At 36.4% G+C, this 13,842-nt stretch overlaps 1 protein-coding gene across 1 annotated transcript in view; it reads right to left on the bottom strand.

Annotated features, from left to right (window-relative positions):
• The window catches only part of PRR5L (proline rich 5 like), a 71,014-nt gene that overhangs the window by 32,619 nt on the left and 24,553 nt on the right, over positions 1-13,842 (bottom strand). Inside the window, exons 3-5 of the mRNA XM_083356452.1 lie at positions 9,315-9,439; positions 6,772-6,852; positions 2,962-3,010 (exon numbers count right to left, since the gene is read on the bottom strand). Of these exons, the coding sequence (XP_083212578.1) occupies positions 2,962-3,010; positions 6,772-6,852; positions 9,315-9,433 (249 nt within the window). The 5' untranslated portion in view covers positions 9,434-9,439. The remainder of the gene's footprint in view (positions 1-2,961; positions 3,011-6,771; positions 6,853-9,314; positions 9,440-13,842) is intronic.

Raw genomic sequence — 13,842 nt, forward strand, 5'->3', positions numbered from 1 at the left:
GCCAATTGTTTATGTATATATTGTACAAACTATATAAAAATAACCTTTGAGCCAATATTTTTATAGATTATTGCTGTTACAAGAAATGCATTTGACATGGGTTAGCGATTGGCTTAATCTAACTAATAATCTAACCCTTGTGGGTTGGGACTTGGTATATGGATGGCATGCATATTTGCTTTATGACAAAAAGGTAGACAGGGCCTTTAAATCTCATATTCTTAGAAGTGCTTTGTTACGTGTCTGGAAAAAGTATTATTATAAGTTAAATTATAAAATACCGATTTGGGGAATTCCCGGACACGCGATAGAAGGTGTATCTATGGGAGTGAGTTTGGATATGGTTTCCTATAAGGAATTACTTAGCTTGGAAGGGAATAATTGGCAACTTAAATTATTAGATGAGTTAAAACAAGAAAACATAAATTACTCTTGGTTCCAATACACCCAACTGAAAGCTAGGTGGAAGCTGGATCAGAAGGTTGGCATTACAATTATAGATGAAAATTTAGTAAAACAAATTAGAGATTTAAATCGTGCACATATAGAGGATATATAATGTTTTAATTTAATTGGACTCGGAAACGGAATTAGTTAAAGATTGTATGATAAAGTGGGCACAAAACATACAGGAACCAATTCCGTTGGATACTTGGGAGGTAATCTGGGTTAGAAATGTTAAATTTACTCAGGCTCAAAATTTAAGAGAAAATTTTTATAAAATGTTTTATAGATGGCATTTGGATCCCAAAAAGTTGTCTAACATGTATCCTAATTTACAGTCTAAATACTGGAGATGCGGTAGTTTAGATGCTACTTATTTTCATATGTGGTGGACTTGTAGAAATATAAAAGCTTTTTGGATTAAAATTTGGTGGAACATTCATTCAAAAGATTTTAAAGAGAAAGATAAAGTTTTCTCCACAATTATTTTTATTGGGTATTGTTATAGATTGTGATACTAAAGAAACTAATTTGATGTTGAATTTGATAACAGCAGCACGGTTACTGGTGGGACAATACTGGAAGAAGGATAGTTTGCCTTTTATAGAAGAATGGGTACTTAAGGTATCGAATCTTGCAGAAATGTCTAAGATTTCTGCTTATTTGAAGGATCATTCGCAAGAAAGATATATTTCAGTTTGGAGGAGATGGATAGATTATATTCAGAATAAATATGGGACTAAAAAGTTCCATTTAGCTTATGAGTAGATCTTAGATTTTTATTAATTTCAGTATTAGTATTGATTATATTTTAAGTTATTATTATTATGTTTCTAATAATTTGAATGTATCAATGTTAGAGTTAAAGCACATTATGAATTTGGTTAATTTTATAATGGATAATTTTAGTTAGAATATGATTATTATATTTATGACCCTGTATTCAGCTCTGGGAAGTGGGGGGGGTTTGGGGTGGGGGGGTTTGGGGGATGTTTTGTAAAAAAAGTTTTGTAAAACTTTTTAATAATAATAAAAAATGCATTTTAATAGTGTACTCTGAAATTGAGGATAAAGAATAAATTATAGGTTTTGTCTGCCTTTTTAGAAATCCTTGTGGCTACTTCTGGGAAATCTAACAAGTTCCCAATACAGAGGTGGGCAAAAGAAACATCCTATTCATAATTTGGTTTCAGAAGTTTCATTTTCACTAATGAAGCTGTTTTCTACAGCCATGAATTTGTGCAGACATTTTTTTGGACTCTTACAGATAACAAGACCGAAACTTTTTCTGTGGTTAAATATAAGATCTTTAAGGGCTGTTTATCAGTTAAAAGGTACATAATAATTTCACTCTGACTCATGCCTTTCCTCACTTCCAGTGTTTGAATTATTGTTGCTCTGCAGACTATTCAGATTTCAAACAGCAGTGCTACATTCCCTGAAAGGCTTAATAAATGAGAGTTCTGCTCACTGTTTCAAAGCCACAACCACAACATATTTTAAAGCATGCTGGAACTATGTGGGTTGACAGCTTATCTAACCTGCATTCCACATTTAATTGCCAAGAATGGGAATTTGCACTGCAGATGTTATGTCATTGCTTAGGTAGCTTTTTCTGAAGAGGTGGGGAAGGCTAAGCATCATAGCATGAATTCCTAAGGAGGAAAACTCATCAAAAGAAGCTGTTCACAAAGATGGTCACTTCTCAGTGACCACTGAAGTCATCTTAAATCAATATGAAGAAATACACTAACCCTATGGTACAAGAAACAACATAAAGTATTTCTGATTAGGAAGTATTAAGCCATCAGTTGAGTATTTATGGAAAGGTGGAATATCTTCAAAGACTGATTGTGGAAACTTCTTCATGATGCCTGATTATCAAATCTCTTTATTCTTTTTAATTTTATAATGTTTTAAGGTGCTCCAGTGTCTTCTAGAGGAGCCTGGTAATCTTGGATTAATTATCCAGACATTATCTAAAAAGATATTGGGTATATTATTTAACCTAAATGTTCATAAGGCATTGAAGTACCTTTCCACTTATAAGTTTTGCAATGAGAATGATGAGGGGAATATGGAGAAGAGAAACGTTAGTTGTGACCATTGTAACTTAAGCAGAAGGATTTTGAGGCCAAAAACAGAGAAAATTCCCTAGTTATGACCCTTTTTCCTGAAACCAACTTTCCAATTGTTCAAGAGTTTTTAAAGAAAAAGAATTGTCCTCATAGTATTATCCACTTAAATGGGGTGTTTTTATGTAATACAATCCTATCATTTCAAAAAAGAAATACTGACTTTATCAATTTGCAGTTTCGCGAATAAGGTTGTCCCAATGTTGTTTTACCCTTTGTTATCATGCTATGTTGTTCAAAATGCTTTCCAGCTTTCTACTCAAAATTCAAGAACTTGCAGCTACTTAAAAAGGGCAAGAAAAAAGAAAGCCAGCATAAAGACTGAACCAAAAGATAGTCCAATTTTATTCTTTCATCTATCCACTTAAGGACTAAATGTTACCTGAAAATAGTCTGTGATGAAGGATCCCAGCTCACTCTTCAACAATTGCCTGGAAAGAAATGGATCACTTATCATGAAAACACTTCCAGAAAATAGTAATAAAAATAGATATTTACTGAACTCTACAATGCATAGGTGACTAACAAGATACTTTGAGGCATTTATGTACTGAGTAATTGTATTTCTTTCATGCTTACCCATGATACATCTGATAGCAGACAAAGAGTCCTAAGTTGGTGGAACACCAAACTGTTAACTGTAGCTGGTATAACATTAAATTTAACCAAAGCTGGCTTCATTTGTTTTTAATCTGGTTTATCCCACTTGCATGAATGATTTAGAATCACATTCTGACAATGCATTCCTTGTAGCACGTTAACTGTCTGGATTAGAAATACAACTTTGTATGAGACAAAGTTTATAGCAAAAGACCTTAGTCTTCATTAATTCCCATCAAGCAAGAACAAGTTCAATTACTAAAGAAGGTAAGACCTTACTTGGCCGCCCTAGATATTTTTGAGTGGGCCGGAAAGCAAAGCAAAACCAAAGTTTCTACTCTTTCCAGACAGATTATCTCATATTGCTAAGCTTGTAAGCCGCCCTGAGTCTTCGGAGAAGGGCGGGATATAAATGGAATTAAAATAATAATAATAATAATAATAATAATAATAATAATAATAATAATAATAATAATAATAATAATAATAATAATAATAATAATGCTTTGATGTCCCATCCCACACACATTTAATGCCTAATAATCATGAGGAAACCATTTCAAACCTTACAAAATTCTGTAAGACAAAGTTCAGTCACCATGCCAGAAGAGAAATATTTTCAGCAACATTCAAGTACAGAAAACCTTTGTCATTTCCTGATTAATGACAAACATTATACAATTCCAATTTCAACAAGTAAATCACTATAATATTGCTTTTTAAATCTGAATATTTTCAATTAGAATTGAGGTATAACTAATTTTGAATACTGAAATTAAAGCTGAGGATGAACCAAAAACCATGACACTCTCAAATAAACCCCACCTATGATTTCAAAATAATAATTTAAAAAAATATTTTGCAGTAGTGTACATTACTACTATGACACAACCTCCCCATTACCATGTGTCATGAAGCTGAGACTCTGTTCTGACATCACTTTTCTCCTTGCTGCACCCAGTAATTTATAGTACCAACATTAATTCAGTACATGAGATTTGTACGAATTCTGAATTCCTGTCCTCAATTTTTACCCCATAGAGCTTCTCAAATTATGGGCAACCATTCTTCACCAATATTATTTCTTTCCTCCTTTTTTAAATTATCCCATTTGTTGAACTAACAAATTTTCTTTCTGAGCTTGTGCTCTGAAATGTAAAATAAAATCACCAATTCCTTCCCTAATCCTGTATGGTCAAAATCTTCCAGGCATTCGCCCAATACATTTGCTATTCATTTTCTCACTCCAGCAATTAACCAATCCATTGAACAAACCTAATCAGGCATCCTTCCAAAGTAAGCTTTATTAAATGAAGGATTATGTGAACTGGAGTCCAATTTAGTCAATGCATCAAGTGAACTTTAATCCACATTAACAAAATTCATTTGTCTTCAAAATGAAATACATAAATTTGCTGTGATGTACCAATACATTTATCCTTCTGGAAATTATGCTAAAATAGGTGTAATTGGTGGTTTTGTTGACAGCTGATTGATCCAATTGAAATTTCTGGCTCTTCTGCTTATACACAAGCAAGCTAGTTATATGCATTTGCTTATATACATGGAAGGCAGCTGCATAGCTGGAGAAACAAATATTGCCTTTACAAAGAACAAAATGAATGTACTGCTAATTAACAACGATCCTTTCCAAACTTCTTATTTAAAGGATGCATTAAAGCAGTAAGATTTTCATCCATAAGAATGAAAAGAGGAGTGGGGGGAATCTGATTTCAGAAGAAACTTACAAACCTTATTTACCAGAGCATAAAGAACTATATCTTACTGAGAAGATACAAAAAGCAGGTTCATCCTGCTTTCAAAGCAAGATCGTATGGCCAAAACTGCACGCTTTAAACAGATGTTTTCAAATCAGTCACATAAATCTGTGCTACTGGAGAAAATGTCAGAGCTCTGTTCTTAATTAACTCGCTGAGCACATATCAATCAGAAGCATGGAGGATACTGATAACCCTTTGTCAAAACATTTCAGCTTTCTCGGCATTGACAATGTTCAAACAAGTTCATGGAGTTGAAGGAGAAAAGGCCATGAAGTGAAAAAGAAAAAAAAAGGAGATCATTCTATGTGATTATCAAATTTGAAGCTATAATCAAACTGACATTTGTTTGCATTTCCTAAAACTCTTACCTATTGCCATGCCTTTGTATTTGGGGGTTTTGGGGGGGGTTTTTTGGTGTCTTAAGTCATTGTTGATTCTCGATGACTACTTGGACAAGTCCCTGCAGTATTCTTGGCAAGGTTTTCAAAAGTGGCTTGCCATTACCTCCTTCCTAGGGCTGAGAGAGAATGAGTTGCTCAAGGTCACCCAGCTGGCTTTGTGCCTAAGGTTTGAAGAACTCATGGTCTCCTGGTTCCTAATCTGGCGCCTTAACCACCACAACCAAACAGGCTCCATCAAGACATTAATCTTTTTTATGCTCATATATCTGACCAGACTGTTCAAATAAATTCATTGCATGATCACTGCGTGCCTGTTTTCATCATTATCCAAACTTCTGGGACTCACAAAGATTTTCCCAACTGAACACTGAAATCTAGCAATCTTCTAATACCTACTGCATAGTGATCTCTCTGACACACCTTCTTTTTCACATCTTCTCTTTCATACACACAAATTGAGTACCCAAATATGATTTCATTCAGCTTTCGAAGAGCAGAACTACTGCATCCCATTTCCAAAAACACCAACCATCAAAGCAGAACTACTGCATCCCATTTCCAAAAACACCAACCATCAGTAACAACTCACAACTTTTTTTTTTAAAGAAAAAGCTAGGCACAGAGACAGAAACCTGTCTGAGGAGGAAACCCTGTTCATGGCCAGTTCTCTTCTATGCTGCCACTTTTTTAGACTATTAACTTACAAAGCAACAAAGCAGAGAAAACCAAATAGAGCCTTTCTCACCCTCGATTAAACCTTTGCCCCAGAAAGTGCAAGTTTACTCATTTCTGACCACATATATATTATTGCAGAAGAACAATGATAGGGAAAGAAAACCCCTCAAACTTTTGCAAAAATTCAAGAGAAAAAAAAAATCCCTGGCTCCACCACATAGCATCATTGCTCTGTACACTAAAAATGTGAAGCACATGTATCTACCACATCAACAACAACACAGCCAACCACCAATAAGCCATTCTTACAGGTGACAGTTTCCCAGCCACTTCTTAACTATGATTGCGGCATATAAAGAATTTGCTGGAGGAAGAGCCAGGCCAAGTTCTGATCTCAACCATCCTTTACTATTACTACTACTACTACTACTACTACTACTACTACTACTACTACTGCAAGAAATCATCTGGTAACAAGAGGAAGAAGGACCTAAATCCGTTCTCCTGCTTCCCATGTGAAATCATTGATATATGACTTTTTTTTTCTTCTTATGAATTTCTGCACTGCTCTAGCATCATAAAAAGAGTCCATGGTTCAGTCTCCTTTACTATGCCAATAAAAGAAGCATATTAGGAATCCAAGGCACCAGCTACTACCGAGGCACAAAGCTCTCAGCATTACATTTGCCCCAACTTGGGAAGGCTGTTGAATCCAGTTCAGTTAAAGCCACATACCTGACATTTTCATTGAGGATGTAGAGTTCATTGTTTTGCAAGCTTCCCCCTTTGAACACATTGATCACTGCTGTTTGAACACTGCCAAACAGAAGGAGAAGGTTAGGGGAGTCATAAATAATGAATGTCCTAGCCTGATTTACACAAAGCAATGAAACTGCAGTCAAGAACTGTGTAAATATATTGGTGAGTAGAGTAGAAGATTAATTGCCCTTAAATGACTTCTGCATTCCACCCCCACCCACCCCCTCCATGGGATCATTAGGCTCCTTTGCCCATGGCTGTGGAGAGAAATATAATTGTACAGATATCAAGAGACTAATACAGGAAGGTGCTAGCCAAAATTAAGTACACCACTGTTTCTTTCTGCCCTTGTGCAGCTCTTATTCAGAGCACTGCTTTGACTTTTGCATTATCTCCTTTGGAAACAAAAATCACTCGGGAAATTTTGACTGTTGTGCATTCTGACTTCTCCAGGCTTACACAAAGGCCAGAGATTAAACACAGTTTGCTTCACTGCATGCCGCAAAAGAATACTGTCTGCCGCAAAAGAATACTGTCTTATAAAAGAAAAAAAGAAGAGGCAGGCAGAGTGTTGTGTATGTTTCACAAGATGCAAAAACTTGTCTCTGTAGGAGTGCATGGCCAAATCACTATGGAACAGTCACTGAATTAATCCAGGGTTTCCCCCCCCCACCCCATTAAACATGAAAAAATGTTTTCTAAGATAACAGAATTCAAGAAAATAAAGACATTTTTACCAGTTCTTTCACCTAATACAGTTATATATAAATATATTTGTACAAACTATCCACTTTCAAACCAATCACAGTCCTCAGCTAGGACCATGTGGATTGAGGGGGAAATGAAAGCAGAATCAATCACTGCTGTCTGTAGCATTTTGTAAATGCTCTCTGCACCATTAACTGCAGGCATTTAAATAGGCTGTGTTTCTAGTTACTGATCTCCTGATAATTCACATAGAGGCAGTCCTCAACTTAGGGTAATTTAATAAGTGCATTTACAATGGGTTGGCAATCCCCCTCCCTGCAGTCACATTACTGCATTTCAGGCTTTGGGTAATCTGTTCGCATTTACAAACATATGTCAACTGTCCTGCCATCATGTGATTATAATTTGCAATCTTCTCTGTTGGTTTCCCCAGAAAGTCAGTGGGGAAGCCAGCAGGGAATGATAAGCAAAGGGGATGGAGAATTTGAGGTTTGTTCCCCCAGTGCACCAAGGGGTTTCCCCTTCCCTCCATAGGGGGAGGGAAAATCCATGCATGTACTGGAGGAACAGATCTCAAACCTGGCAAAAGGGCCAACAAATGCCATTGTTCTCATGGTCACTTAGAGGGTCCCTTCTCCAAACTGTGCAATTTGTAGAAGGGGCCTTCTGAACCATCACAAGAATGGGGCCTGTTTGTAGGATGGAGCAAGTGCCTCAATAATCAGCAGCTGCAGAATGCAAAAAGTAAATGGACCTGGGCATGGTAGGGCAGAGAGAGGGTCTGGGTTTGAAGCCCAGGCCCTATCCCCAGCATGCTACTTAACGACTTGCACATACTGTATGCTTAACAACTACAATGGGAGAGTTGAGATTGGGGTCATTGAGTGAAATATCATCTTGCTTAATGACCATTTCATTTAATGATTAAGATTCTGGACCCAATTGCGTCATAACTAGAGGACTACTTGTACAGCATAGAATCACTGTTTGATACTATGACAAATGCCCTTGAGGGAGCTCACTTTCTTCTCTCTAAATCTATACTTTGATAACCACTACATCTGAATCAACAAACTATGTTAGGAAGTTTTGCTTCTTAGCAGAACTTTAAACCATAACATGACAGGTTAACCAAGCAATAAAAGTAGAATTAACTGTAGCCATCAAATCATCTGGAAATACATACTCCAAGACATTTTTTGTAACCACACTTTAAAATCATCTAGACACACCTACACAGAAAGCTCTCTAGTGTGAAACAATCCCTGCCAGGATATTATTAATTCTCACAACATCTTATCTCACAAAAACAGACAAATTACTCAGGTTTACTCACTTATTCGCTTGAGGCATTTGAGAAAAGTTTAAACCAGATTTAATCCAAACTATTTTCTTTTGCACACCAAAGCAGAAAAATGTTCTACTCCCACAAGATATGTACAATTAATGAGATATCCACAGAATTGCATGGATAGATTGTGAATTCAAACACATGGAGAAATCCAGTAATGCTGGAAGAAAGGTATTAAAAGGCATAATAGGGCTCTCCAGTGCTTTGGGTCAAAGGGAAAATGTTTTATTGAGTGCACACATAATCCCTGTAGACAATTCCTTATACTAAACGCATCTTTTCCCAGGATCTGCTGCAGCTACAAAGGACAACCACACCATCCCTGAAAGACACCTCACTGCTTTAAGGAACTATTGATAGGTGCCGTGTGAGAGTCCCTGCACACTCTGTACCAACTTTTCCCTCTAAATCCAAGTCTCAAGACATCAGATACTGTATACATTGATAGGATGTTTCTCACCTGTTCCAGGCAGAGTTAGATCTGAACTGCAGAGATTGCCGAGCTGCCAGGAAACGCGGCAAATCGCTCAGCACCGGGGAGCTCATGAAACGTGGCCGGGGCTTTCGGAATGAGCCCATCTCCGTCTGAAATTGGAAAGCAAAAACTCGAGCTATGATGGAATCCACGTCCTCAGTTTAGACAGAAGAGGGTGAGGAAAAGGATTTGCATGAGGATATTGAGGGTTAACTGGCAGGGAAGATACTTCTGTTTCCTCAGGAATCAGAATTCAACCTGTCCAAAGTGGAAACAAAAAAGAAGAATTGCAGCTTGAACGTGTTATATAAACTACTGTGTGTGATACCTTGGTCATAATACTTATTTATTTATTTATTTATTTATTTATTTATTTATTTATTTATTAGATTTATTAGATTTATATACCGTCCTTCTCCTGAGGGACTCGGGGCAGTGTACAGGGCAATTAAAATATAACATACAAAAGTTAAAAATAGATTAAATTAAATTTAGCCCCAAACAAAATAAATTAAATTATGAAATTTAAAACCCCAATCCAGGTTTTCAGGTTTCTGTTGCACCAAAATAAACTCCCTATTCCCATTACCACTATTCTGAGATGGTCTAACTCATGCAATAAAAACACCTCTTTCATTTTAACTTCATCCTTAAGATCAAGAACATCCTGTCATACAGTATCACAGTCTGGTTTTGAAGCATCACTGCTTCAGACAGGAAGGCGGTGCGGAGAGTGGTGAGGATGGCTGAAAAGATCATTAGCAGTTCCATCCAGGACATAGCACATAAGTAATGCTTGAGCAGGGTCCACAAGATTGTCTGGGTCACAACACATCCTCTTCACGACCTGTTTTCCTTGTTACCTTCTGGGGGGAGGGGGCTCCGTGGTATCTGAAGCAGAACATCCAGATTCAGTCACAGCTTTGTTCCATACAGTATTAACCTTGTGAACTCTAAAACTTCCTCCTTTCATTATGTACTCAAGATGGACAGTGACTAATATTTATATATTACATATATGTAAGGGTGTAGGTCTATACATATGTTGTATATAGTATGTTTAAATGTGTGTTATATATGTGTACACTTTGAGAGCAGGCAACTAAATTTCATTTTTAATGTGTGCTATTGTGCCCACAGAAAAAAATGACAATAAAGGTTTTCTAATCTAATTTAAGAGAAGTTCTGGGTTTTTTTCATGTTAAGGTAAAGATAAAGGTTCCCCTGCACATGCGTGCTAGTCGTTTCCGACTCTAGGGGCCGGTGCTCATCTCCGTTTCAAAGCTGAAGAGCCAGCGCTTGTCCGAGGACGTCTCCGCCAGTATTTAGAATACTTTGGGAAAAACAGAAAAAAGCCTGACTTGGAAACCCATGTTTGTAATAAATGTTTAGAAATCAGGACAGATAAAAAGAAAAGAATAAGGAAGAGGAATGTGCTATCAATCGATCGATCGATCTAAAACAGCAAGCTATGCCATTTATTTTGTTCAAAAGGTTTTATTTAGACTGAACCTCTTAAGGATTTTTTATATTGCAACATGCCTAACCCAAGTACAGGAGGAACACTCTCCCACCTACACACTGACAACAGAACCTGGCCTGTTAGGAAGGATCACACATTATTTAAAGAAGCACTGAGAAAGGTAGAATCAAGCCTTTCATTACAGACCCCCTGGATCTAATGCAGAAAACTGTCAAAGGCTCAGATTTGCTTTTACTGTAAAGCAATGTTGCAATCTATTCCTTGTGAAATCACTACATACCAATGAGTAAGGCTGAGATTGGTAATACTATACCAGGCTTTTGGATCATTACCAGTGGAAATTTCCTTTACAGTTTAGATATATGCCACTCCCACTTTAGGACTGTCACCATGCCAAAGGGGATTTAGGTCGCCCAAACTGGTTTTATTTTGACTTTAAAAGTAGTTCTGGGGTCAAAGCCAGACAATGGGAATTTTAGGTCTGTACATTTTTTTTTAATCATCAGTGGTAGACAGGGACTTACAAGGCCGCACCAAACTTGCCTGTGCTGTCATGTGAAACAGTAAAGTAAAGATCATGGGCGAAATTTCTGAGTCACATCTTAAGCTTATAAGAAGTTTGTTTCAACCACAGTTTTTATCCACTACTTCACCTTGCAATATATGGATAATACTGCATATTACTTCAAAGTCATAACAATCAAGCATAATAATAATGAGAAAAATTGGTATATTTTACATTTCTATAGAATCTTCACCTTGACAAACATGAAATTTATATTCCAGAATCAGGATGAGAATAAGTGCAAATGAAAGAGACTTTAGTGGATCATGATCAACACGAAATCCATTTCTTCTTCCAAATATAACTAAGCTTGGATCTAACCCAAAGACTGTAAATGTTTGTTTACAGAAGCATCATGATTAAAATAAGGCATACTATATGATATAAAACTTAAAATATAAAATACAAGATTAAAATATGTGCAAGTTAAAAGGTTGTATTTATTTTATTTAGATATTTTATATAGCTGCTACTCGTTCACAGCAATTAGACAGCTTACAGATAATAAAAACACAATGTAGAAAAAATAAAAATGAAAAGTAAAAATAGTAAAACAGTAATAAAATAAAAAACTCACCCCCCTCAGTGACAACAAACACTCAAATCAACCATTTAATGGCTCCATCCCACTGTGGGTTCCCCAGGCCCGCTGACAAAACCACATCTTCAGTGCCTTATGAAATAGTGTTAATGTGGGGGCCAGACTAATTTCTGGAGCAATAAAGTTTCAGAGGGAGGGAGCCACTATGGAGGAGGCCCTTATTAGTAGGTCCTACTAGATGTACCTCCTTAGGGGATGGGAGACACAACACTCCTGTCTCCCCAGTCCAGTGGGTTGGGTGGATGTGATCAACAAGAGATGGTCCCTCAGATAACCTGAAGGGTTTATAAATTATTTTTAAAAAAACTACCTTGGATAGATTTTTTTCTCTCTAAAAACACATCAAAGGTTCTTAAAACAAAGAGGCAAATCCAATAAAGTTATGGCTCTAGATCGGTTTAAGTTCTCTTCAATAAATTCTACTCTCACTGGGTAGAAAATGTCCTACCTTAGATAGCCAATTCCATCCAGCACATTTAGTACTATAAACCTTTAGAAGTACAAATAAAAAGGTATAACTGTTTCTATAGACTTGTTAAATTACAGCTGAAGTTTGAAATGAACTCAACAATATCTATTCTAAAGGCAAACTAGGCATCACAGTCTTGGGTTAATTCAGGGACAGGCATTCAGCTCTCAAATCTATTTTATATCCTCCCCAGATCTCCTTTCCACAGTTTCCCAGAATTTAGGAAAATTAATTCATAATCCATTTGCAATAATAACTTAACTTAGATTTAAAACTAAGATCCCTACATTCACTCTCCATCCAAAATAGAAAAAAATACACAAAAACAGACAATTCGGGTTGCATCTATATGTGTAACACAACCTTGCTCAACTATGAATCTCATCATTGTATAAAAATGTTAAGGGTTACCCCAGCTTCTTTTAATTAAATAGCAAAATAAAACTCAACTGGTCGTTGGCACAGCGGTACACAATTACGCCTTGCTTCTTCAAGGACAATTGTAATCAGATTCTCCCCCTTTGCACACCAGTTCAGGAAAAAGCTCCCCCTCATTCTAGTTTTTTTTCCCCTACAACTAATCACCACAGAAAGAAAAACCTAAGCTTATTTATATGTTATAAATTTATATTTTACTATATGTAAAAACAAACCCCAAAAGATAAAAATCTTAAGTACATTCTTTCTAAACGTATCTGTATCAGTTGTAACAATTCCCACAATTTTTACTTACAGGTAGTCCTTGGCTTATAACTACAAGTGAGCCCAAAGTTTCTGTTGCTAAACGAGAGACTTGTTAAATGAATTTTTGCCCCATTTTACAACCTTTCTTGCCACTATTGTTAAGTGAATCACTGCAATTGTTAAATTAGTAACATGGTTGTTAAATAAACATGGCTTCGCCATTGACTTTGCTTGGCGGGAAAGTGGTAAAAGGTGATCACATGACCGCAGGACACAACCACCATCATAAATATGAATTAGCTGCCAAACATCTGAAATTTTGATCTGGTGACCGTTGGAATGTTGCCACGGTCGTGTGAAAAATGGTCATAAGTCACTTTTGTCAGTGGTGTTGTAACTTTGAATGGTCACTAAATGAACTGTTGTAAGTTGAGGATTACCTGCGCTTGGTTGTTTCTTTTATTCATGCAGGTTACGGCCACTCGTTTAACCACTGTTCCAAGTTAAGATGAACTCAAAAAACAAATTACTTACAAGCCATTCCTGAAATTATGACTGTCTCATCAGCCCCATGGTTACATAATTGCATTTTGAGTGTTTGGCAACATTTACGACTAGTTGCAGTATCCTACGATCATGTGATTGCAATTTGTGGGTTGTTGTTTTTTTGCCATTTTCTGGAAGAAAAAAAAGCTCATTTGATAAATTGGA

The sequence above is a fragment of the Vipera ursinii genome (assembly GCF_947247035.1).
Source record: "Vipera ursinii genome assembly, chromosome: 1".
Taxonomy (NCBI): domain Eukaryota; kingdom Metazoa; phylum Chordata; class Lepidosauria; order Squamata; family Viperidae; genus Vipera; species Vipera ursinii.